General features: G+C 50.6%; 1 protein-coding gene across 6 annotated transcripts; it reads right to left on the bottom strand.

Annotated features, from left to right (window-relative positions):
• Window positions 1-303: 303 nt before the first annotated feature.
• LOC149852570 (uncharacterized) lies at window positions 304-17,820 on the bottom strand. 6 transcript variants are annotated; one of them, XM_090030018.1, is made up of 5 exons: window positions 17,597-17,820; window positions 16,560-16,646; window positions 5,106-5,228; window positions 4,134-4,241; window positions 304-3,298 (listed from the first exon to the last, which is right to left on the bottom strand). In XM_090030018.1, exons 3-5 carry the CDS (start codon window positions 5,191-5,193, stop codon window positions 1,794-1,796), a joined length of 1,701 nt encoding a protein of 566 aa, XP_089886144.1. In that variant the 5' UTR covers window positions 5,194-5,228; window positions 16,560-16,646; window positions 17,597-17,820; the 3' UTR covers window positions 304-1,793. The 6 variants fall into 6 exon arrangements, with proteins under 6 accessions (XP_089886144.1, XP_089886146.1, XP_089886140.1 ...); XM_090030020.1 differs by lacking the exon at window positions 17,597-17,820 and adding an exon at window positions 16,962-17,164; XM_090030014.1 differs by lacking the exons at window positions 16,560-16,646; window positions 17,597-17,820 and adding an exon at window positions 7,937-8,145 and having other exon boundaries at window positions 306-3,298.
• Between the last annotated feature and the right edge of the window lie 1,429 nt (window positions 17,821-19,249).

The following is a 19,249-nucleotide window of genomic DNA, read 5'->3' as shown; positions in this document are numbered from 1 at the left end:
CTATTTGCATACCATCCTTTATTTGATCTAGCCGTCTTGTCTTGGGACTTCTTCTTAATCTGACACCTACTACCTCAGTATTCAATGATTTCTTGGCAATATGATCTTCCTCTCCTCTCCCAACCCATCTGTACTACTTTGAGCATGTTGTTCATAAACATTCACCAATAGTTGTTATTTGTGAAATTATTCTTAAAGTCTTATTATCTTTCTTATTGCATCTTATCTCACCGTTTAGCCATTTCAGCCTACATACTTTGGTGGTGTAGAAAAGGAAAGAAACACAATGATTAGGATAAATGGAAGGAAACTTGGGGATTTGTACAGGATAAAAGGATGTCATCCATGCTGACAGACAAGGTCTACACTACAGGATGGTAAGGAGACCTATTTTATGGCTTGGAATGAGAAGTACTGATCTAAAATTAATAGTCAGTTGTGAAAATCTTAGCCTATGAACCAAGTTGTCAACTCCAGTTTTGGAGAGTGTGCCATCTCACTCTCGTGGGGAGCCCAACTGAGTGCTCCACAGAAATCCTCGGAGAGTTTTACCTATCAGACCTTGCTGGGTTATAGGAACTTTGATACCTCAGGACAAATTAAATGCCTTCTGTTCCAAAGAGCATCCTATCCATATTTAAAGACTTCTTTCTTAAGAGCATGGAGTTTGTAGTACTAGTAAAACTACACTCTATTGTATTTATTCCCAACAGAAAGCAAGAAAGGTTACAAATGAACCACTGGACACAGCTCCATGTGGAAAACCGAACACACCGTGATGCACTTCAAAAGCAACCGAGCACATGATGGCACATGATGGCAAACAGCTCTAAACTCTCAGAAGCAGGAGGCTGACATTTCTAAAGGGGGGTTGGGAAAAGACAGGGCCCTGTGGCTTTCTGGGATCCAGTGATAAATGTAACCCAGCCCAAGAATGCAGGGAGTCCCGACCTACACAAGTGAAATCACCTGCTGTGGTTACTGCCTGCCTGAACGTGGGGAGGCCGGCTGTCGGGCTCTTCATCTTCCTGTGGCCTTGCTGATGGGGGTCACCTTGGCCTTTCTGACTTCCCTGGGCTCCTTCTCAGCTCTGCTCAGCACCAGGGAACACCATCCCCCTCCCCAAGTCACCCCCTCTGAGGTGTCATTAGTCCCCATTTGAATTCAGGGTTGGCTTTCCCAACCTCCTAGGTTATTTCTCATCTTCACCCATTCCAGGTGCATTGAATTTACTGCTCTCATCTGCCTAGGCGGCAGGAGCAAGACATATGTTTGCCAATCTGTGCATCTCTTATCTTCCATACATCCCCACTCCTGAACTGTGCGTATCTCCACATTGCAGACTGCAACACAGTGAAGGGATACCCCTGCTAGCTTGGCACTAGCCAGCTCACATATCAGAATCAATACAGATGTGGCTGTATGGTGCTCAGCTGAAGCAATTTACCCTGTTCATCTGCTTCCAGGATCCAAACTTAGCTAAAGAGCATGACATTTATACTGTCCTCTACTCTTCTGAGCTTTGGTGTGTTATGCTGACACTGCCTCTGCTTTCCTGAGCCCTCAATGTGTCATGTCACATTGATACTGCCCCCTCAACCCCTGAGCTCCCATGTGCCACATTTGTACCATCTGCCACCTCCATCAGCTGTCACACATCACATTTATACCATGCCCCAGTTCTCCTGAGTCTCCAAGCAACGTGCATGTGTTTCCCGATGACCCTTGCTTGCTTCCAAATGTCCCACTTATGCTTGGTCCCTTTGGTCCCCTCCAGTGCTAAGGCCAGTCCTTCAGGAGTCTTCACCCCCCTCGTGGCTCCTCTGGTGCTTGGCAAGGTTGGAGTGCCGAGTGAAGCCCTTCCCACATTGCACGCATTTGTAGGGCTTGCCACCCATGTGGGTCCTCTGGTGGATGACGAGGTCAAGGGTGAAGGCAAAGGCCTTCCCACACTGGCTGCAGGCGTAGGGGCGCTTGCCCAGGTGGCTGCGCTGGTGCTTGGTGAGGTGGGAGCTCTGGCTGAAGGCCTCCCCGCACTCCCCACACTTGAAGGGCTTCTCCCCTGTGTGGATGCGCCGGTGCCGCTCGAGGTGGGAGGCCCAGGCGAAGCCCTTGCCGCAGTCCGTGCACTTGTAGCTCTTCTCGGTGGCATGGCCCTGCTGGTGGGCCAGGAAGGCGGCGCTGTCGCTGAAGCGCTTGCCACAGTCCCCGCACTTGTAGGGCCGGTCGGGCGAGTGGGTCTTGCAGTGTTGGAGCAGATGGGCCTTCTGGGCGAAGCGCTCCCCACAGCTGGTGCAGGGGAAGGGGCGCTCGCCTGTATGGACACGCCGGTGCCGTTCCAGGTGCGAGGCCCACACGAAGCCCTTCCCGCAGTCCCCACAGCAGTGCGCCCGCTCCCGTCGGTGAGAGCGCTGGTGCCGGGCCAGGGCTGGGCCAGCGTGAAAGCTCTTCCCGCAGTCCCCACAACGCAGGGGCTTCTTGCCCAGGTGTGTCCGCTTGTGCCGCGCCAGGTCCGAGCTCTGGCAGAAGCTCTTGCCGCAGGAGGGGCAGCGGTAGGGGCGCTCGCCAGTGTGGCTGCGCCGATGCTTGCTGAGATGGGAGCTCTGGCTGAAGGCCTCCCCGCACTCAGGGCACTGGAAGGGCTTCTCGCCCGTGTGGATGCGCCGGTGCCGCTCCAAGTGCGAGGCCCAGATGAAGCCCTTGCCACAGTCCCCGCACTTGTGGGGCTTCTCGGCTGCATGGCCCCGCTGGTGAGCAGCCAGCTCATCTGGCTGGGCAAAGCGCTTGCCACAGTCCCCGCACTTGTGGGGCCGGTCGCTGCTGTGGGTGCGGCGGTGCTGGAGCAGGTGGGAGCTCTGGCTGTAGCTCTCCCCGCACTCGGGGCACTGAAAAGGACGCTCGCCTGTGTGCACGCGGTGGTGCCGCTTCAGGTGTGAGGCCCAGATGAAGCTCTTGCCACAGTCCTGGCAGCAGAAGGGTTTCTCCTGCTGCTGGGGCAGCTTGCGCCGGTCCCTGCCTGCCTGCACCCGGTCCTGGGCGTTCTTCCCACAGTCCCCACAAAGGGATCCCGACTTTGCGGCAGATGCAACCTTTGGCTTCTTCAGGCCCCCACTGTGCTGTGTGGCCTTATCCAGCTTCTTCCCTGGTTGGGTTTTCTTTTGCCCCTCTGAGCTGGCTGGACTCTTTTCCCGCTCAGGGCTCTGGGACATGCGCGGTCCCATTTCCTCAGGGCTTTCCTCCTCTTCCTCGTCGGCATCCTCCTCTTCCCCCTCATTGTCACTCACCAATCCATCAGCTGCTGGGAAAAATGGAGAGAGTGTCCTGCCATGAGTCGCTCCCTGCTCCAGGTAGGGATGGAAGAGGGGGAAGAAGGAACCATGATTTAGGGAGACGGGAAAAGCAGGAGCTGAGTTCCCCTTTTCCCTTCCCAAGGGGAGGGTGAGCGAGAGAGAGAAGGGGACCAATTCTGTCTCACAACCCATCTGAATTTCCTCCGGGAAAGGGAAGGGAACTACTGCCAGATGCCAGCCAGGATGGATGGGGGGACCAGAAGTGACCTCTGCCATAAAGCATCAGCCAGAATTTCCAAAAACAAAACAAAAGGGTTAAAATATTCTGGGGTTGTTTTTTTTTTAAAAAAACCCACAAAAATAAAAATGATTCCCTGTGGGGACCTGAAATGACCTCCCCCACCCTTAAATTTTCTTTTCCATTTTTTCCAGTTTCCAAAAGCCACTAACACCATTTTCAGTTTTACATTGCAGCTTCATTAAAACCTTTGCAAAAAGCAATGGAAATATTAAAACACACACACAACAAGATACTTGCTTTTTCATCTTTTTTTTTTTTTTTGAAAGCTTGAGAATACTCACCAAAATGAAGATTTTGGGCAACAACATCTTTTGGTCAAAAAGCCATTTTTCATCATCCTCCCACTTCCACCCCACCCCACAAGCATTGCTTTGCTGGAAACATCCAACTAGCTCTCAATACAGCGCCTGCTGCTTGCTACAACCCTGACCCAGGTGAGAGGAGGTAGAAGAGGGGAGCTGAGGGAGATCCTCGTGGCTGTGTCCTTTGCTCCCTGTCCACCCTGGTAGAGGGGCTGGGAGGTGGCTCTACTGGCTGCTCACCTGTATGGACTCCTCGGGGGCTCTCCCATCCCTGGAAATCCCGGGCAGATGGCTCCTCCCCGCGTTCCATCCAGGAGATCAGGTCAGGTTTAGAAATCGGAAATAGTGCTCGTGTGGGGGAAAAACAGGTGATATCAGGGTTCATTAAGTGTCTCAGCTCCACCTCCTCCTCCTCTGCCGCTGGGTGTCCCCACCTCCTGGGGTCTCTCTCCTCTCTTCCTCATTTCTCCTCTTCCCCAGCTCTGCAATGCCTCAGCTATTCACCAGCTGGTCCCTCTCTCTTCACTCCATCTCTAGGACGCCCTGTTTTCCCTTTCGCTGACCCTACCTCATCTCATTGTCTCATCAACAATTCTCTTTCTGGCCCCATCATGCCTGCCATTAAATACACTGTCCAGTTTTTAAAAATGGCAAACAATATCCTTTTTTTTTATACAGTATTGCACATTTTTAAAAAATTTTGTAAAATCCTCATTTTTCTGCAAACAAAAAAGAAGAAAACCTCAGAGAATCTTTTCCATGCAAATTTCTGGAAAACGATTCTCCCCAAAAAGAAAGCAGCATAAAATGTCTTGGCCAAAGAGTTGGCAGTCCTTTGGAGGACAAAATCAGTTGGGGTGGAAAAAAGGCTGGGTTTTTTTCTAGCCAGAAAAGTTTGGTTGGAGAAATGTTGAGCAGCTTTGTACCTGTGGCTTTTACATCTACTTAGGCCTTGGCTGTTTGCTGCTGGTCCCCCATCCTACACATCACTGTTCGGGCAGCTCCTTGCTGCCTGCAAACTTGGATTGTCTTTGGTGGTTTCCTCAGGACTCATTAGACAATTAACATGGTTAAGGGTTCCTCGGGAGCTGCATCCTTTCTCCTCCCCACTCAATCTTGGGGAGCACTACTTAGAGAGGGGAAAGGAGGAGTGGGAGAGGAAGGGATTTATTTGGGGAGAAGAAACAGATGGAACAGAAACGAAAGCCTTACCAAGGGACATCAGCGTCTCATAGCTTTCTTGCATGACATCCCGGTACAGGGCTTTCTGCCGTGAATCCAGCATTACCCATGGCTCCATGGTGAAAGAGGCACCTCTAGCAAGGTCACCGGCAGCTGCAACAACCAAGATCCACCACTTAGCATCTGTTTCTACGATAGCAATCCTGTTGTCTCAGGTAGACACTGCTGCCTTAGTCTCCCAGAGCAGTTAGAGATGTCTCCCAGGCTCACACAGCACAACCTCTGTCCTCGAGTATCAATAACAGTTTGCCACCACGTTTGCACTAACAGACATGGTACTTTATCGCATGGTCTGAGATTTCAGAAACCCCCTGGTTCAGGCCTCTCGGCAACCCAGCTTGCTCTGCTCCCACAAAGGGCAGGGCAGGAGGCAGTGTTTAAACTGCTGCAAAGCAAATGTCAGGAAAAACTTCTTTGCTGTCAGAGCAGTAAGGGCAGTGAAAAGAGCTGCCTGGAGAAGCTGTTGAATCTCCTTTGGAGGTTTTCAAGGAGAGGCTGGAGAGGCATCTGTCTGGGATGGTTTAGGAACAGCAAATCCTGCACTTGCACAGGGGATGACCCTTAACTGCTCTTCCCAGTGCTAGGCTCTAGGGTTCCTATAAGTCCCAGGTCAGATGTGGCTTTTAGCCCCCACAAGAAGACCCACTGTGGACCTTCAACCCATCCAAACTGGATGCAATCTAGACAGGCTTGACCTGTCTTTCCATCTCTTTGGCTGCCCCATAACAGCAGTGCTGAATCAACCCTGTGTTTGGTCTCTGAGGTGCAGTGTTAGAAGCAGTGCTGCCTACGGGCTAGGGCAACCTGTCCTGGGCCAGGCTTTCTGAGAAGCCTGGACTGGCCCAGTATGTTAGAGGGTGATGAATGCCTTTCACACAATGCTACTTTGTATGTTAAAACCATAATAAGGACATGTTTGCCTTGTTTCATATGTTGGACTAAAAGAATGAAGTAGTCTGTTGTTACAGCATCAGGTAGCGGGGGCAGCCCTGACTTAAGAACTTGTCCCAGGCCTAAAAATGTGTCTGGGCAGCAGTGAGGTGAGGGGCTGGGTCCTGGGTGTTTCAGGGTCTGGGCAGGCATACCTAGTCAAATTGGTGTCTCAGGGAAACTGGATGTAGCTGATAGAGCATGTGTGACATACTTCACTGCAGCCTTCCTTGCATCTCCCTTTGATGGTGTAGACATATGCCCTTTTATTACGTAGATGGAAAGGGGGAGGGGATCTCTATTCCCTCTCATGTGGGCCTGTCCCTAAAACTCAGACCCCAAATGAGCCAACATCTAGCAGGCATTACTTACCCTGCTCCCTTCCCCTGCCTTTTCCCCTTGGGAATGGACTGTCCCTTGCTGCACCAGTATCTTATTAAAACCACTTTTGCCAACCTGTGCGTGACTTTCCCCCTGACTCAGGAATACTGGACAGGGGACAGATGGACCATCTCGAGTGAAACCAGGATGCTATTCTGTATCTTGTTGCAGCAAGAAGGGCAATGAAGGGTTCAGGAGCAGGTGCTAATCCATATCACACCCTGTCTACCCCAGGCTCTTTCCCTGAAGATGAGTGTCCTTGACTTTTCAATGCTGGAATAACACTTTATGGTTCATTACAGCACAGACTGGGCTTGTTCCACCACAGGCAAATCTGCCAGGACAGTTTATATTCTCCCACTAACGGGGCACATCTACACTTGCGCATTTACTGCGCAGTAACTGAAATGACTGCACAGTACAGGCATGTGTCTACACATGCATGTGTGCACTGTGCAGTAAGTGTGGTGACTTACACCAACTTGGGCATCACGCAGGTATCAAATTTACGCTTAATAGGTTATTGTGCAGTAACGCATGTGTAGACACCTTCACTGTGTGTGTGAACTGGCTTGGGACTACACACTGCATTAATGTACTTTAATGCCTGCGTGTGTAGACACTTGTCTATTCCTGCTTACTGCAAAGTAATTTACTGTGCAGTAACTTTAAGCTGGCATAAATGCACATGTAGACACACCCACAGGGTGTCTGACCAAGCTCCAGAAAGTGGCAGCATCCAGGGACCTGATAGAGGGGATGGGGGAAGGGACTCCTCCAACACTCTCTCAACCTCTCAACACACTCCAGAGCCAGGAAGGGGCAGGGACAGACTGACTGTTTGCAGTAACCTGATCCCTGGCTGCCAGGAGACCTGTGGGGAAAAGCCTAAGAGCTCACAGCCTCCCCTGGCACTGGGGCCTGAGGCTTCTGACAGGGACATCATGACTCTGTGGGCACATTTACACATTGCCAGACAGTAATGTTGTTATTGCGCCATGCTTGGTACACTAACTAAAGCATGGTGCACTAACTACCTGTACTGTGCTGTACATGTGGTGCACTGTTATTTTTAGCAGCTACTTTGCCATAGAGCTGCACTATAATGGGGGAGCACACCACTACGGCAAAGTAGCTGCTGGTCACATGTAGACACTTGTGGATGCTAGGTCGCCGTAGTGCATTGCTGTGGTGGTGTAGCATCATGTGTAGATGTGCCCTGTATCCGGCACTCAGGGAGTGAGACACAACTGGGCAGAGCAAGAAGCCAGTCATCACTTTCTCCATTTAATGCTCCTGTTACCCCTTTCCTTCCCCCATGTCTGGAGCACTTGCTCACTGGTCTGTCTCTGGGGCATTTGTCTTGCCTGCCAGGAATGAGAGCTTGCATGCATCAGTGAGGGGGCAGAGATGGGTGCAGAGGGGCTGTGTGTGCAGAGAGCCACTGTCCTGCCCACCCCAACACTTTCCGTGATGTTTCTCTCCATTACCTGGAGTCTCCGGCTCAGGAGCTGGTGTCAGCAGAGCCCAGGGCTGCCCTGGGGGGCTGGTTCCAGCCACCGAAGAAAGTTCCCCTGGGGCTAGAGCTTTAATGAAAGTCTCACAGTGCATTCAGCAAGAAAACAGCAGCTGCTTATTCCTAACCCCGGCCACAATGGAGGCAGCAACAGCCACTGTCTTGCTCCGGAAGACAAGTCCCAGTATCCGGGACAGAGAAAGCACAGACACAGAGAGCAGCTTCCCTTTCCTTAGCAATAGCCAGGGCCCTCTAGAGGCAACAGGGGCTGAATATTTCTCCCTGCTCCCCAGTCCCTTTGGCAGGGGAATTTAGTCTGAGCAGAGCTGCGTCCTAGTGCAGCTAGATTGCTTGTGGTCCCTGAACCAGCTGGCTGACCAGGAGCTCTATGCTATGCAGCTGGTGCACTGGAAACATGCTCTTAAATGCATTTATTCGCACATCACTTCTATGAGGGAGGGCTGCAGTACCCTGTGTTCAGAGCCCTGGTTCCCAGGAATGGGCTCCAGAAACCAGAGGTCAGTGCTAAGGTTCCCTATATATGCACAGGCAGAGTCACACAATCCACAACAGCAGGAGCCCCCTGAAGCCAACTGACACGGGATGTTGAGGATGGGGTGTGTGTCTGAAAGTCTACTGTCCTCTACAGCCCCAGTAGACTCCTCTGTGCTTTGAGGACCAGTTCCCCTCTCCCCGGAGAACACTCAGCCCCAATCCCTCTCCTGAAGGCAGGTGCCTCCAGCCTCTCCTGGAAGAATAGAGAGGAGTTGCTCTTTCAAAGCATGGCTGGAAGACAAAGTTGTGGTGCCCCCTCTTCATACAGCAGTAGCTCAGTGGTGAGGGCACTCACATGTGGATTGGGGAACCTTGAGCTCCAGTACTTGCTGCAAGACAATGTAGGTGTGTCTACATGTACACATTTACTGCACAGTCATTTAGGTTACTGCACAGTAGCCAAAAATTACTGTGCAGTAAGGGCATGTGTCTACATGTGTATGTCCTTACTGCACAGTAATTATGGCAACCTAAGCCAACATGAGCATAAATTTGATACCTGCATGATGCAGGTATCAAACTTATGCCCGATTAGTTACTGCACAGTAACAAATGTGTAGACGCCTCATTGTGCAGTAATACCAATACTTTAGCCCCAAGTTAGTCCACACACAACGTTACTGTGCTTTAATGGCTGCACCTGTAGATGCCGACCTAAAAACTGCTTACTGCACAGTAACTTACTGTGCAGTAAATGCACATATAGATGCACCCTGTGTCATATAGATGAAGCAGTCATTGGATAGCAGGGGCCACAACCCAGGAGATCAGCCCTCCCAGAGGAATACCTTGCCAACTGGATTAGACAGCCATGTTCACAACTGTGCTTTCTTTCTGGTACGGTGAGTCTTGAATTCCTCTACAGACAGTGAAGCAGCTTCAACATGTGGGATGGTGGTATGTATCCCCTGCCCCTCCATGCCCACCATATCTAATAGCTTTTGGTTAGGGCATTCCCAGCAGGTAGGGGTTTGACCTCATGTCTTTCACATCCTACGTGAATGCACAGAGCAGTTGTATAAAAGGGGGCCTTGCCTTCTCGTGCTGTGGTGACTATCACTGTGGGGGACACAGACAGGAGTTGTCTGGGCCAGGAATAAGAAGGGGGTTAGCTTGATGGGCTCGACATACACAAATACGGATGGCACTGAGATGACTTTTTACCATCTCTGTCAGATATTGGATGATGTGTCTCAGCGCGTTACCCGTGTACCCCTAGTTAAGGTACTTCATGAGAACCAGTGCAGGTAATCCAACAAATCTATCCAACTTGATGCCACATCTAGTCAACCCCATTACTCAGTTGCACTTGAAGATAACTTTCTTGGTGAACTGTAAACTAGAAACATTACTACCAGTTGCTAATTGTATTCAGCTGCAAGGGGAAGCAGTAGACAATACAGGAAGAGCTGCTCTGTGATGGGCTGTTTTTGAGAATATTAGCATTTGCCCAGTGGTCGCAACAGCTGAGCCAGAGGCTTAGGCCTTCTTAGACTGATTAGAAAGGGCTAACTGCCATAACTCCTGGAAGATTTAGAAACAGCTGAAGTTGCTCAGTTTGGCAGTGCAAAAGACAGGGCGCATCGGAGAGAAAGGGTAGCAGGCCTTGAGAGGGAATGAAGAAGGCTTGATTCAAGAGTGCAATAAGTAAGGTACTCAAGGAATGCAATAAATAAGATAATCAACAACCTGGAAGAAAGGGCAGTTACTGGATGGAACAGAAAGATCAGGAGAGGCTTTGTGATTTGTTTCTTAGCGTTCAAACTGTAATAACTTCCATGGGGACACCTCCCTAGCTTGCTTCTGCAGCCGTTGGTTGAGGGCAAGTAAGACTCAGGGGCATCTGAACCCCAAGCCTCCAGGCTTGGGCCTGCATGCAGGATGCCTGCTGATGGATTTTGAAGTATGAAGCTGCAAACTGAAAAGTCTGGGGTGGAGGATACTTGCTGGTTGCAGCGCCACGTACGGTGTTTGAACAACTGAGTTTTGCTCAGTCAAAAGTATCTGGAACTGATCTGGCTAATGTGACCTGGAACACAAAAAAATTCACACACACACACACACACACACACACACACACACACACACACACACACACTTCTGTGGCAATCTGGCTGTGCTATTGGCTAAGGCAACAAAGCTAGGCCAAGATATCATTTAATGAGTCTCTGTTTTATGTTTATATTCTAGTTCTCCTTTGAAGTTGTTCTGCTCTTTTACTGTAAGATGCCCTGAGCCTTTTAAGATGCCCAGCCAGGGAAGGGTGGCATATAAATCACAGAGATAAATAAACAGACAATGTAAAAGTAGAGCATAATTTAAGCAATGCAGGAGCATTTTTTCTCTGCATCTACTCAAACATGTATAAATGCCAGTTTTTAAAAAAAGAACAGACTGTGTAGGTTTTGTTGGTGCAGGTCTAGAAGAGTTAAAGCCTCCTAAAGAGATGATGTGAGAGAATGGGCTGCCTCTGCACAGCAGACACAGCTGCTGGAATTAATTGGGGGGTCCTGGAGCATAGCTGGAAAAATTAGGAAAGTTTACAGTTGTGATAGGCCATACTTGCCCAGTTAGCTCAGTGCCCAAGACAACATAATAATGTATTAATAAGACAACATCATGCTCTCATATAAGACAACTCTCATAAGAAGTGAGAGTGCTGGAGTAATGGAGTATTAATAGCTAGGGAGTAGAGATAGTTTGGTGCATAAACTATCACCTCAGCATGCAAACATGCTTGGTGAGCAATTAGTGCTCTGACTGATCAGTAAGTATGTTATCCAGGAATGCGCCAGTGCAACAATAATGTGCTTCAGTTGTGAATGGACTTGTCAGTGTCCATGCACTTAGAAAAGATGCAGGATTTGGGAAGTTCACGGATCTGTGCATTTTTGCACCTATCCCTCTGCCAACAGTTAGATCTCCTGGCTGACAGGGACTGAAGTGCATCAGGTTATACAGCTAGGGGGAAAGAAACCCAGGTAACTGTTGAGGAGATGGAAGCACCAACACCTCCCCCTGCCAATCCTCTTGCCTAGAGAAAAGCAGGAAAGGGATGAATTTTACCCCCACAGCTTACATGAATATGCAGGGAGATATTGCACAGAGGAAGAGCCACTACTGAACTGCTGTTTTGACAGTCCAATACCTGCTGGGTACATCAAGCCCTCTAGTTCAGGCCATAGGGACCCATCCTCAGATTACAGACTCCATGCCCAAAGACAGCCATGTGGCTGGTGGTGTCAGTCCACCTCGGAGTAGGACAGCAAGCTGATAAAGCAATATTAAGCAAAAGTCTGCTTCTCAATCTGAGGAGAGATTAGATGCCTGTGGAGGACAGAGCTGAGGTTACGGGAGGTGATTGATTCCATGAGCACAGGGGAAGAGAACCTGACCCCTTCCTAAATACCCCGAGGAAGGCTAGTCTATGGGGATAGTTTATTTTACTGAGGATTGAGAATTATTAGGGACTGTTTCCCCTGAAACCTGAAAGACCAGGGAATAGCAATAGCCTGGAACAGAAACTTGACCCTATTGCTCCAGAGATCCTGGAGCACAAATTCCAGAGGAACAGGGATCCTCACCACAGCCTCAGTTCTCTAGTATGAGACTCTCAACTGGGGCCCAGCACAGCTTGCTGCCCTGGGGTGAGATACCCTCAAGGGTCACTCATTTGAAACAGCAAAGTGCTTGCTGCCCCAGCCCTCTAGATTGGCAGCTCAGCTCTATATTCCTGCACAGTATTCCCCTCCAAGACCTTTATACTCCCCACCAGCAGAAAGGCTGCTTGCCCCCAGCATTAATTTTCTTAAGGCTTGCTGCCAGGAAAGGTTGGGAGGACAAGTTTGGTGTATACATGTTGCAGAAAGACGATCACAATCGTTCCTCGCACTGTAAAAACCCTGAGACAGATTCCCACCTGTGGGTGTGTGACAGCACGTCCATCTGGAGAACTGTCTCTAAGCAATCCCAGGCATTGCTTATTACAATTTTAAGGGGAAGGGTAGTCACTGTTAACTGTTATTAGTCACCAGCAGGGATCCTGGTTTTCTCTGGTTTAGAAAAAATCCCCAATTTTCTGTTAAAAAAAGTAACACCAAATCCACACGTGCGCGCACACACGCACACATATAGTTTCATTTTTAAAATGTGGATTTGGGGTTCCTTTGTTTTCTAACCAAAAATTGGGATTTTTTAATTTAAATCAGAGAAAACCAGGATTCCTGGTTACCAGTATTAGTGTTAATTATTAACCAGTGCATACCTGTAGCATTTCAAAGCTCTTAGGATGTCTTTCAAAGGTGGAAGATGCTGTACTGAGTATTCACTAACCACACTAGTCTGTGTTTTATTGTGAGATGCCCTTGGCCTCTTTCCAGCTCTGTTTGTTATATGACTACATAACTTACCCCAGACCGCAGGGAAAGCACTAGGCGTGGAAAGGGCAGTCACTGCACATACAGCTCCTTCACACCTGTTTCTGCGGTCTTGTGGTCTGAGTCCCAGAGTGGCTGCCTCTACTTCATTACTTATCCCTGCAGCCTCAGATCTCACATCTGCTGCCTTGTTGTTAGTGCAATGAAGGGAAGAACCAGACTTGAAACCACGTGAATCCACTGCCTTTTCCCTACCTTTAGCACCCAAGGGAGGCAGGCCTTGTTCAAATGGGGGGAGTGGAGGAAGGGGACAGAGCTGCAAAAAAGCAAAGGGGTGAAAAATGAGGAGCTGGAGGTGAAAGGTGGGGTACGGCAGCCGCCCTGGAGCGTGTCGGAATTCCCCACTTCCATGGAGTCAGGCAAATGTGCTCCTGGGTGACATACACAGCCATCTTCTCAAAGGTCACCAGGTCCCAAAACAGTAAGAGCCCCCCACTTAGCAGCCCAAATGCAATCCCTCCAGCTCAGGCACAGGGGGGATAGAAACTCTTCTCCACAGAAGACTAGGGAGATTATCCAAAACCTTTTATTAGCATCAGTGGGACAGTGTTGTGATTCCACCCAACAGAGGTCTTGACTGGGGTGCTTTTTTTTTAACGAGTTTCATGATATTCAGCTGGGGTTTGGAAAGGCACCTATGCTCTTACCATTCTTGGCCTTTATCCATTGATCAACATCCCCCAGCACTTCCAGAGGCAGGGGCTGAGGGTGGGGGTGGGAAGCTGAAGTCAACCTGTCTTTATTAAATTGTTTTTTTTTTATAGACTGGTTTGTGCACGTCCTTTTATAGCATCTGATGAAGTGAGCTCAGGCTCAAGAAAGCTTATGCATCTGATTTGGTTAGTCTGTAAGGTGCACCTTTACTCTGCCTTTATGCAAGATGGCCTCCATTTCCCTACCTCCCAATATGAGGGAGTGGGCCTCCACCATTGTCTTAAGTGAAAATGAAGCAGCACTCAACTCAGGGAAGGCAGCTTGAGCAATAGCCCAGACCTATGAGTGGAAAGCATATGGGGAGCTAGAGGCGGATGGAGGATGCAGGTGGGGTGCATGGTCATGTGCAGGGAAGGAGGCAGGTTGAAGGGTGTGCAGGGAGCATAGGGGTGTCTGCAGGGACAGTGTGGGGGTCAGGGTGGTACAGGGAGATTTGTGAGGTCCAGATTGAGCCCAAGGGGGTTGACAAGGAAGTGTGTGGAGGCTGCCAGGGCAAAGGGAGTGCAGGTGAATGAGGGGGGCGAGGAGAGAGTTTGCAGGGGTGCAGGGCAGCTGACTGAAGAGAGGCAGCCAGGAGGTCACGGGGTGAAGGGGTATGTGGCATTACTGGCATGAAAGGGAAGAGACTCTAAAGGAAAGGTCTACAAATATAGCAACAAGCAGGGAGGGGGAACTGAGTGGGACAGAGAGGAGACAGATTAGGTAGTAATGGTGGTGAAGAGAGAGGACTGAAGGACAGCGCATGGGGAGGGTCAGCAGGTGCAAACTCCTATGAATAACCATTCAACACGGACTGAAATTTGGCATGTGCAAAACTCACCTGCGCTGGGACTCCCAAGTGCGGCACGTAGCACTGGCATCTCTTTGCCTCTCCAGGGAGGACTCGCTGGGGAAGCCCTAAGGCATGTTTTCTCACATGCAGCCAGAGCGAACCCAGTTGCCTATTGGAGCCCCATGTTACACGAGGAGGTGGGGGTGATGGGACATGAGACAGCCTATTGCTGAAGCCACCTACTTCAGAACAGGCAGAAGGACACACATGGATGTCTGTGGGCTCACACAATGGTTGTTGTTCACAGACAAGACCCAAATCCTCATAGTTTCATAGTAGCTACAGTCGGAAGGGACCTAGGTAGATCATCTAGTCCGACCCCCTGCCTTGGCAGGAAAGAGCACCGGGGTCAGATGACCCCGGCAAGGTGCTCATCTAACTTCCTTTTAAAAATCCCCAGGCTAGGAGCCTGCACCACTTCCCCTGGAAGCCGGTTCCAGGCCCTAGCCGCCCTGACTGTGAAGTAGCGCCTCCTAATATCTAATCTAAACTTACCCTCCGCCAGCTTGTGACCGTTATTCCTGGTCACTCCTGGCAGCGCACGGGGGAACAGGGACTCCCCCAATACCTGCTGATCCCCCCTGACCAGTTTGTAGCAGGCCACAAGGTCCCCCCTTAACCTTCTCTTGTGGAGGCTAAACAGGTTCAGGTCCTATAGCCTCTCCTCATAAGGCCTGCCCTGCTGACCCCTGATCATACGAGTGGCCCTCCTCTGAACTCTTTCCATATCGTCCACGTCCCTCTTGAAGTGTGGCGCCCAGAACTGGACGCAGTACTCCAGCTGCGGCCTGACCAGCGCCGCATAGAGGGGGAGGATCACCTCCCTGGACCTGCTCGAGATGCATCTGTGGATGCATGACAGGGTACGGTTGGCCTTCTTGACTGCCTCCCCACACTGCCGGCCCATGTTCATCGTGGAGTCAATGACGACTCCAAGATCTTTTTCCGTCTCCGTGCTGGCAAGAGGGGAGTTCCCCAACCTGTAAGTGTGGTGCCGGTTCTTCCTCCCCGTGTGCAACACCTTGCACTTATCAGTGTTAAACCCCATCCTATTCTCATCCGCCCACCGTTGCAACCTGTCAAGGTCAGCTTGTAGCCTATTGCACCCTTCTAGTGCACCCACATCCCCCCACATCTTAGTGTCATCAGCAAACTTGAACAGGGTGCTTTCTACCCCGTCATCCAAGTCACTGATGAAGATGTTGAACAGTGCGGGCCCGAGGACCGAGCCCTGCGGAACCCCACTGCCCACGTCCTTCCAGGTCGAGAAGAACCCATCCACTACCACCCTCTGGGTGCGGCCCTCCAACCAATTGGCGACCCATTTGACCGTGTGGGCATCGACACCACAGTCTCCCAGCTTTTTGATGAGGACAGGGTGAGAGACAGTGTCGAAAGCCTTCCGGAAGTCCAGAAAGACTACATCCACAGCAACCCCTGCATCTAATGATTTGGTGACCTGATCGTAAAAGGCCACTAGGTTGGTCTGACAAGACCTGCCCCTGATGAACCCATGTTGGTTGCCCCTGAGCATGCATTCCCCCGCAAGGCCCTCCTGGATGTGTGCCAGGATAATTTTTTCAAAGAGCTTACCTGGGATTGAGGTAAGACTAACTGGCCTGTAATTTCCCGGGTCCTCTTTTTTTCTCTTTTTGAAGATAGGGACCACATTGGCCCTCTTCCAGTCCTCCGGCACCTCACCAGAGCACCACGAGTGCTCATAGAGCCGCGCCAGGGGTCCCGCAATGACCTCGGCCAGTTCCTGTAGAACCCTAGGGTGAAGATCGTCCGGACCAGCGGACTTGAACACGTCCAGCCTCTCCAGAAGTACCCTAACTAACTCCTCGCTAACCCCTGGCCCAGGCGTGTCTCTCCCGGGGCCCAAGGGGGGCCCAGCAGGGAGGTGGCTGAACTGGTCCCTCCTTTAATTATTCAATATTTAGTAACCTTCATGTGTGTGTGGGACCCAGCTCTGCCCCTGGTCCAAACAGTCCCTTCCATGACCCCTCCAGGATTTACTGCCTATCCCCGACATCCAAACCAACCTCACAAGCACTTACCTGGGCCAGTTCCTCCGCAACCACCTCCCTTCCCGATCTGGAGAACGGTGGAATGATCTGGAGCGAAAGCAGATGCGATACTGCAGCCTGCCAGGGTGGGATGAGCAATGGAGGATTTCAGAAGGGGCCTCAGTCTACATCACGCACCCATTCCCCTGAAGATCTTTCCCCAGTGGGAACATGCTGGATCCCTCTGTCGCAATGAAGACCAGAACCTCCCACAAGGGTCATGTCAGGAAGAGATCTTAAAGCCCTCGTAGTAACAGAGTCTCTGGCCCAAATGCTAGACATGAAGCAGTCCCAGGAGCGCTGAGGGTCCCCCAGACTGTCCCCGAGGGCACCCTCAGCAATGCAGGGATCAGGCAGGGGCAGAGATGGGCCTTTCTTCTCTCTGCTCCTCACCTGGTCACAGGACAGTGACTCTGCCCGGGGTGGCTACAGGGAAGGGGCCTGGGCCAGTCACCTCCCTGCTCATTGCCGGCTCCTGCTGCCCCATCCAGCCTGGCTCTCCCTTTCCAGCTGAGATATAGGGTCACTCTGCCATTACCAGGACTGCGTTGGCTCCTGCCAGTGCTACTGGGAGCAAGAGCCCTGAAGGCTCAGATCAAGCATGGTCGCTTCTTACCCTGGCCGGGGAAATACCATGTATCTGTGTCCAAGAAGGCAGTTTTCCTGAACCGCCTCACAGGAGAACTGCTCTTCTGGCATCGTTTGGTACCCGCCGAGGAGCAGTGGCTTTAAGCCGTTTATGGAAATGGGAGTCTACTCCCTAGCTTGCTCCTGGGGCCTTATGGCTAAGGGCAAGCAAAACTTGGGGACATCCGAACCCCAAGCCTCCGGGCTTGGGCCTGCAAGTAGGATGCCCGCCAAAGGTTTTGGAAACATCTGAAGTCCCAAGTGCGGGGGGAGGATGCTTGCCAGGAGTAGGGCCACTTATGGTTCTGGACTCTTGAATTTGGAATTAGTTTTGGCTAATTTGGCCTTAGATACAAATTGGAAAAAAGTCAATAAAGGCAGCAGCTCTGGGACTCACAGACCTGTGGGGAGCAGAGAGGGGGGCAGAGAGGCCACATGTGCAGACAGCCCCTGTGCTGCCCATCCCCAGCGCTTTCTCCCAGGTCTCTCTCCATCCCCTGGAGTCTCCGGCTCAGGAGCTGGTGTTGGCAGAGCCCAGGGCTGCCCTGGGGGCCGTTTCCAGCCACTGGAAAAAGTGTCCCCTAGGCTGGATAGGGAGAGGCTTTAATGATGGGCTTTGCCTAGCAAAGACCCTCCTAGGGGCACAGACAAAAACCTCTGACCCAGGAAGCTTTGTTACAAACATCCTAAATGCAGAAAACACCCAGTTAGGCAGAGAGCAGCCTTCTGGGTTGAAGACTAGAGCCCTCTGGCGGTACCAGCTACCGAAAGCTCATCCCCAAATTGTCCTGAGGCAGCTGAGACATCACTTAGACCAGTGGTTTTCAAATGTTTTTGGCTGCATACCCCTTTGTCCATACCCACTGTACCCCATGCACTGCTGCCCATTCACCATCCGCAACACACGGCAACACCATAACTCACCGTGGGTTGACCAACAGAAACTCCGCCACCATTATTAAAATTTAGGCACATACCCCTTAGCAAAACACTGCTTGCCCCTGGGACATACCCCAGTTTGAAAATCACGGCTTAGAGCACAGACCCTCGTCCACCAGCCCGGTGCATCCCAGATGCTCTCTATGTGGCCTCCATGTCACTAAGGCCTGTGAATGTGTTCTTTAAGAACAGGTTGAGGGACACGCTCTATCCTTTTGCACTTACTCTGGGTTTCTTTTTAACATGTATTCCAGGTCTTTGCATCTTCTTCTCTGATTAACATTGGAGAGAAGGGGCGTTGAACTCTTGGGCAAACCTGGGCCCTTGTTATTAACACCTTTCATTAATTGCCTGGTATTTTCTGGAGGTATTTGCTTTTGAAAGCTTCATGACCCTCTGTCTATAGCTCTGGTAGATTTCCAGCTATCTCAGTCTTAGGGTAAGGCTGGAGTAACAGTCAAATTAAAAAGTCATAGTTTGGCCTGTATAGCTATGGACAGAGCAATAATCCACTTTAAAAGGGGACTTACCCCTCAAGAGTGCCCCTCAACTGAACTGCTGTTACTGCTTTGTATCTGCTCCCGTGCTGGTACAACGGAGCTAAGCCCCTGTCACTTTAAACCCAAATGAAACAGGTCACAATGGTTAAAGTGAAAGTGGTTTAACTTCCACTTAGAGTGGAATAGAGCATGCAGCTGAAACAGTGCTTCAACTGTGCATCTCCCCTCATGCTAATTTGGAGATTTGCACTGAGCAAATCTTTTTTGAACAGGAAAATCCAGATACCTCTTTTCCATTTGCAACATCACTTCCTCCTGACCACTTCTGGCAGCTTGCACTTTACAGCCGAAGTCAGTGAGCTGACCTGCTTTTGTATTTCTTTACCTTTTCACATAAGGCTTGTGTTGGGGTACTGTTCTACCCCTCATTCATTGCAAAGCTCTGACCCTGGCTAGAAAGGTAGCGTTCTTTTAAAATATCCCATCATTTTAGCATCAAAATGTAAAGCTCCATGGGAACTCAGCATGGTGGGCTGGTGATCAAAGACCACTCAACTTTACAAAGTACCCCTAAGGACACACTGGATGCATCTACACTTGCACATTTACTATGCA

This window comes from Crocodylus siamensis, chromosome 15 (genome assembly GCF_052110815.1).
Source record: "Crocodylus siamensis isolate JL-2025a chromosome 15, ASM5211081v1, whole genome shotgun sequence".
Classification (NCBI taxonomy): Eukaryota; Metazoa; Chordata; order Crocodylia; family Crocodylidae; genus Crocodylus; species Crocodylus siamensis.
The sequence above is the reverse complement of the archived record's forward strand: the minus strand, read 5'-3'. Positions and strand labels throughout refer to the sequence as shown.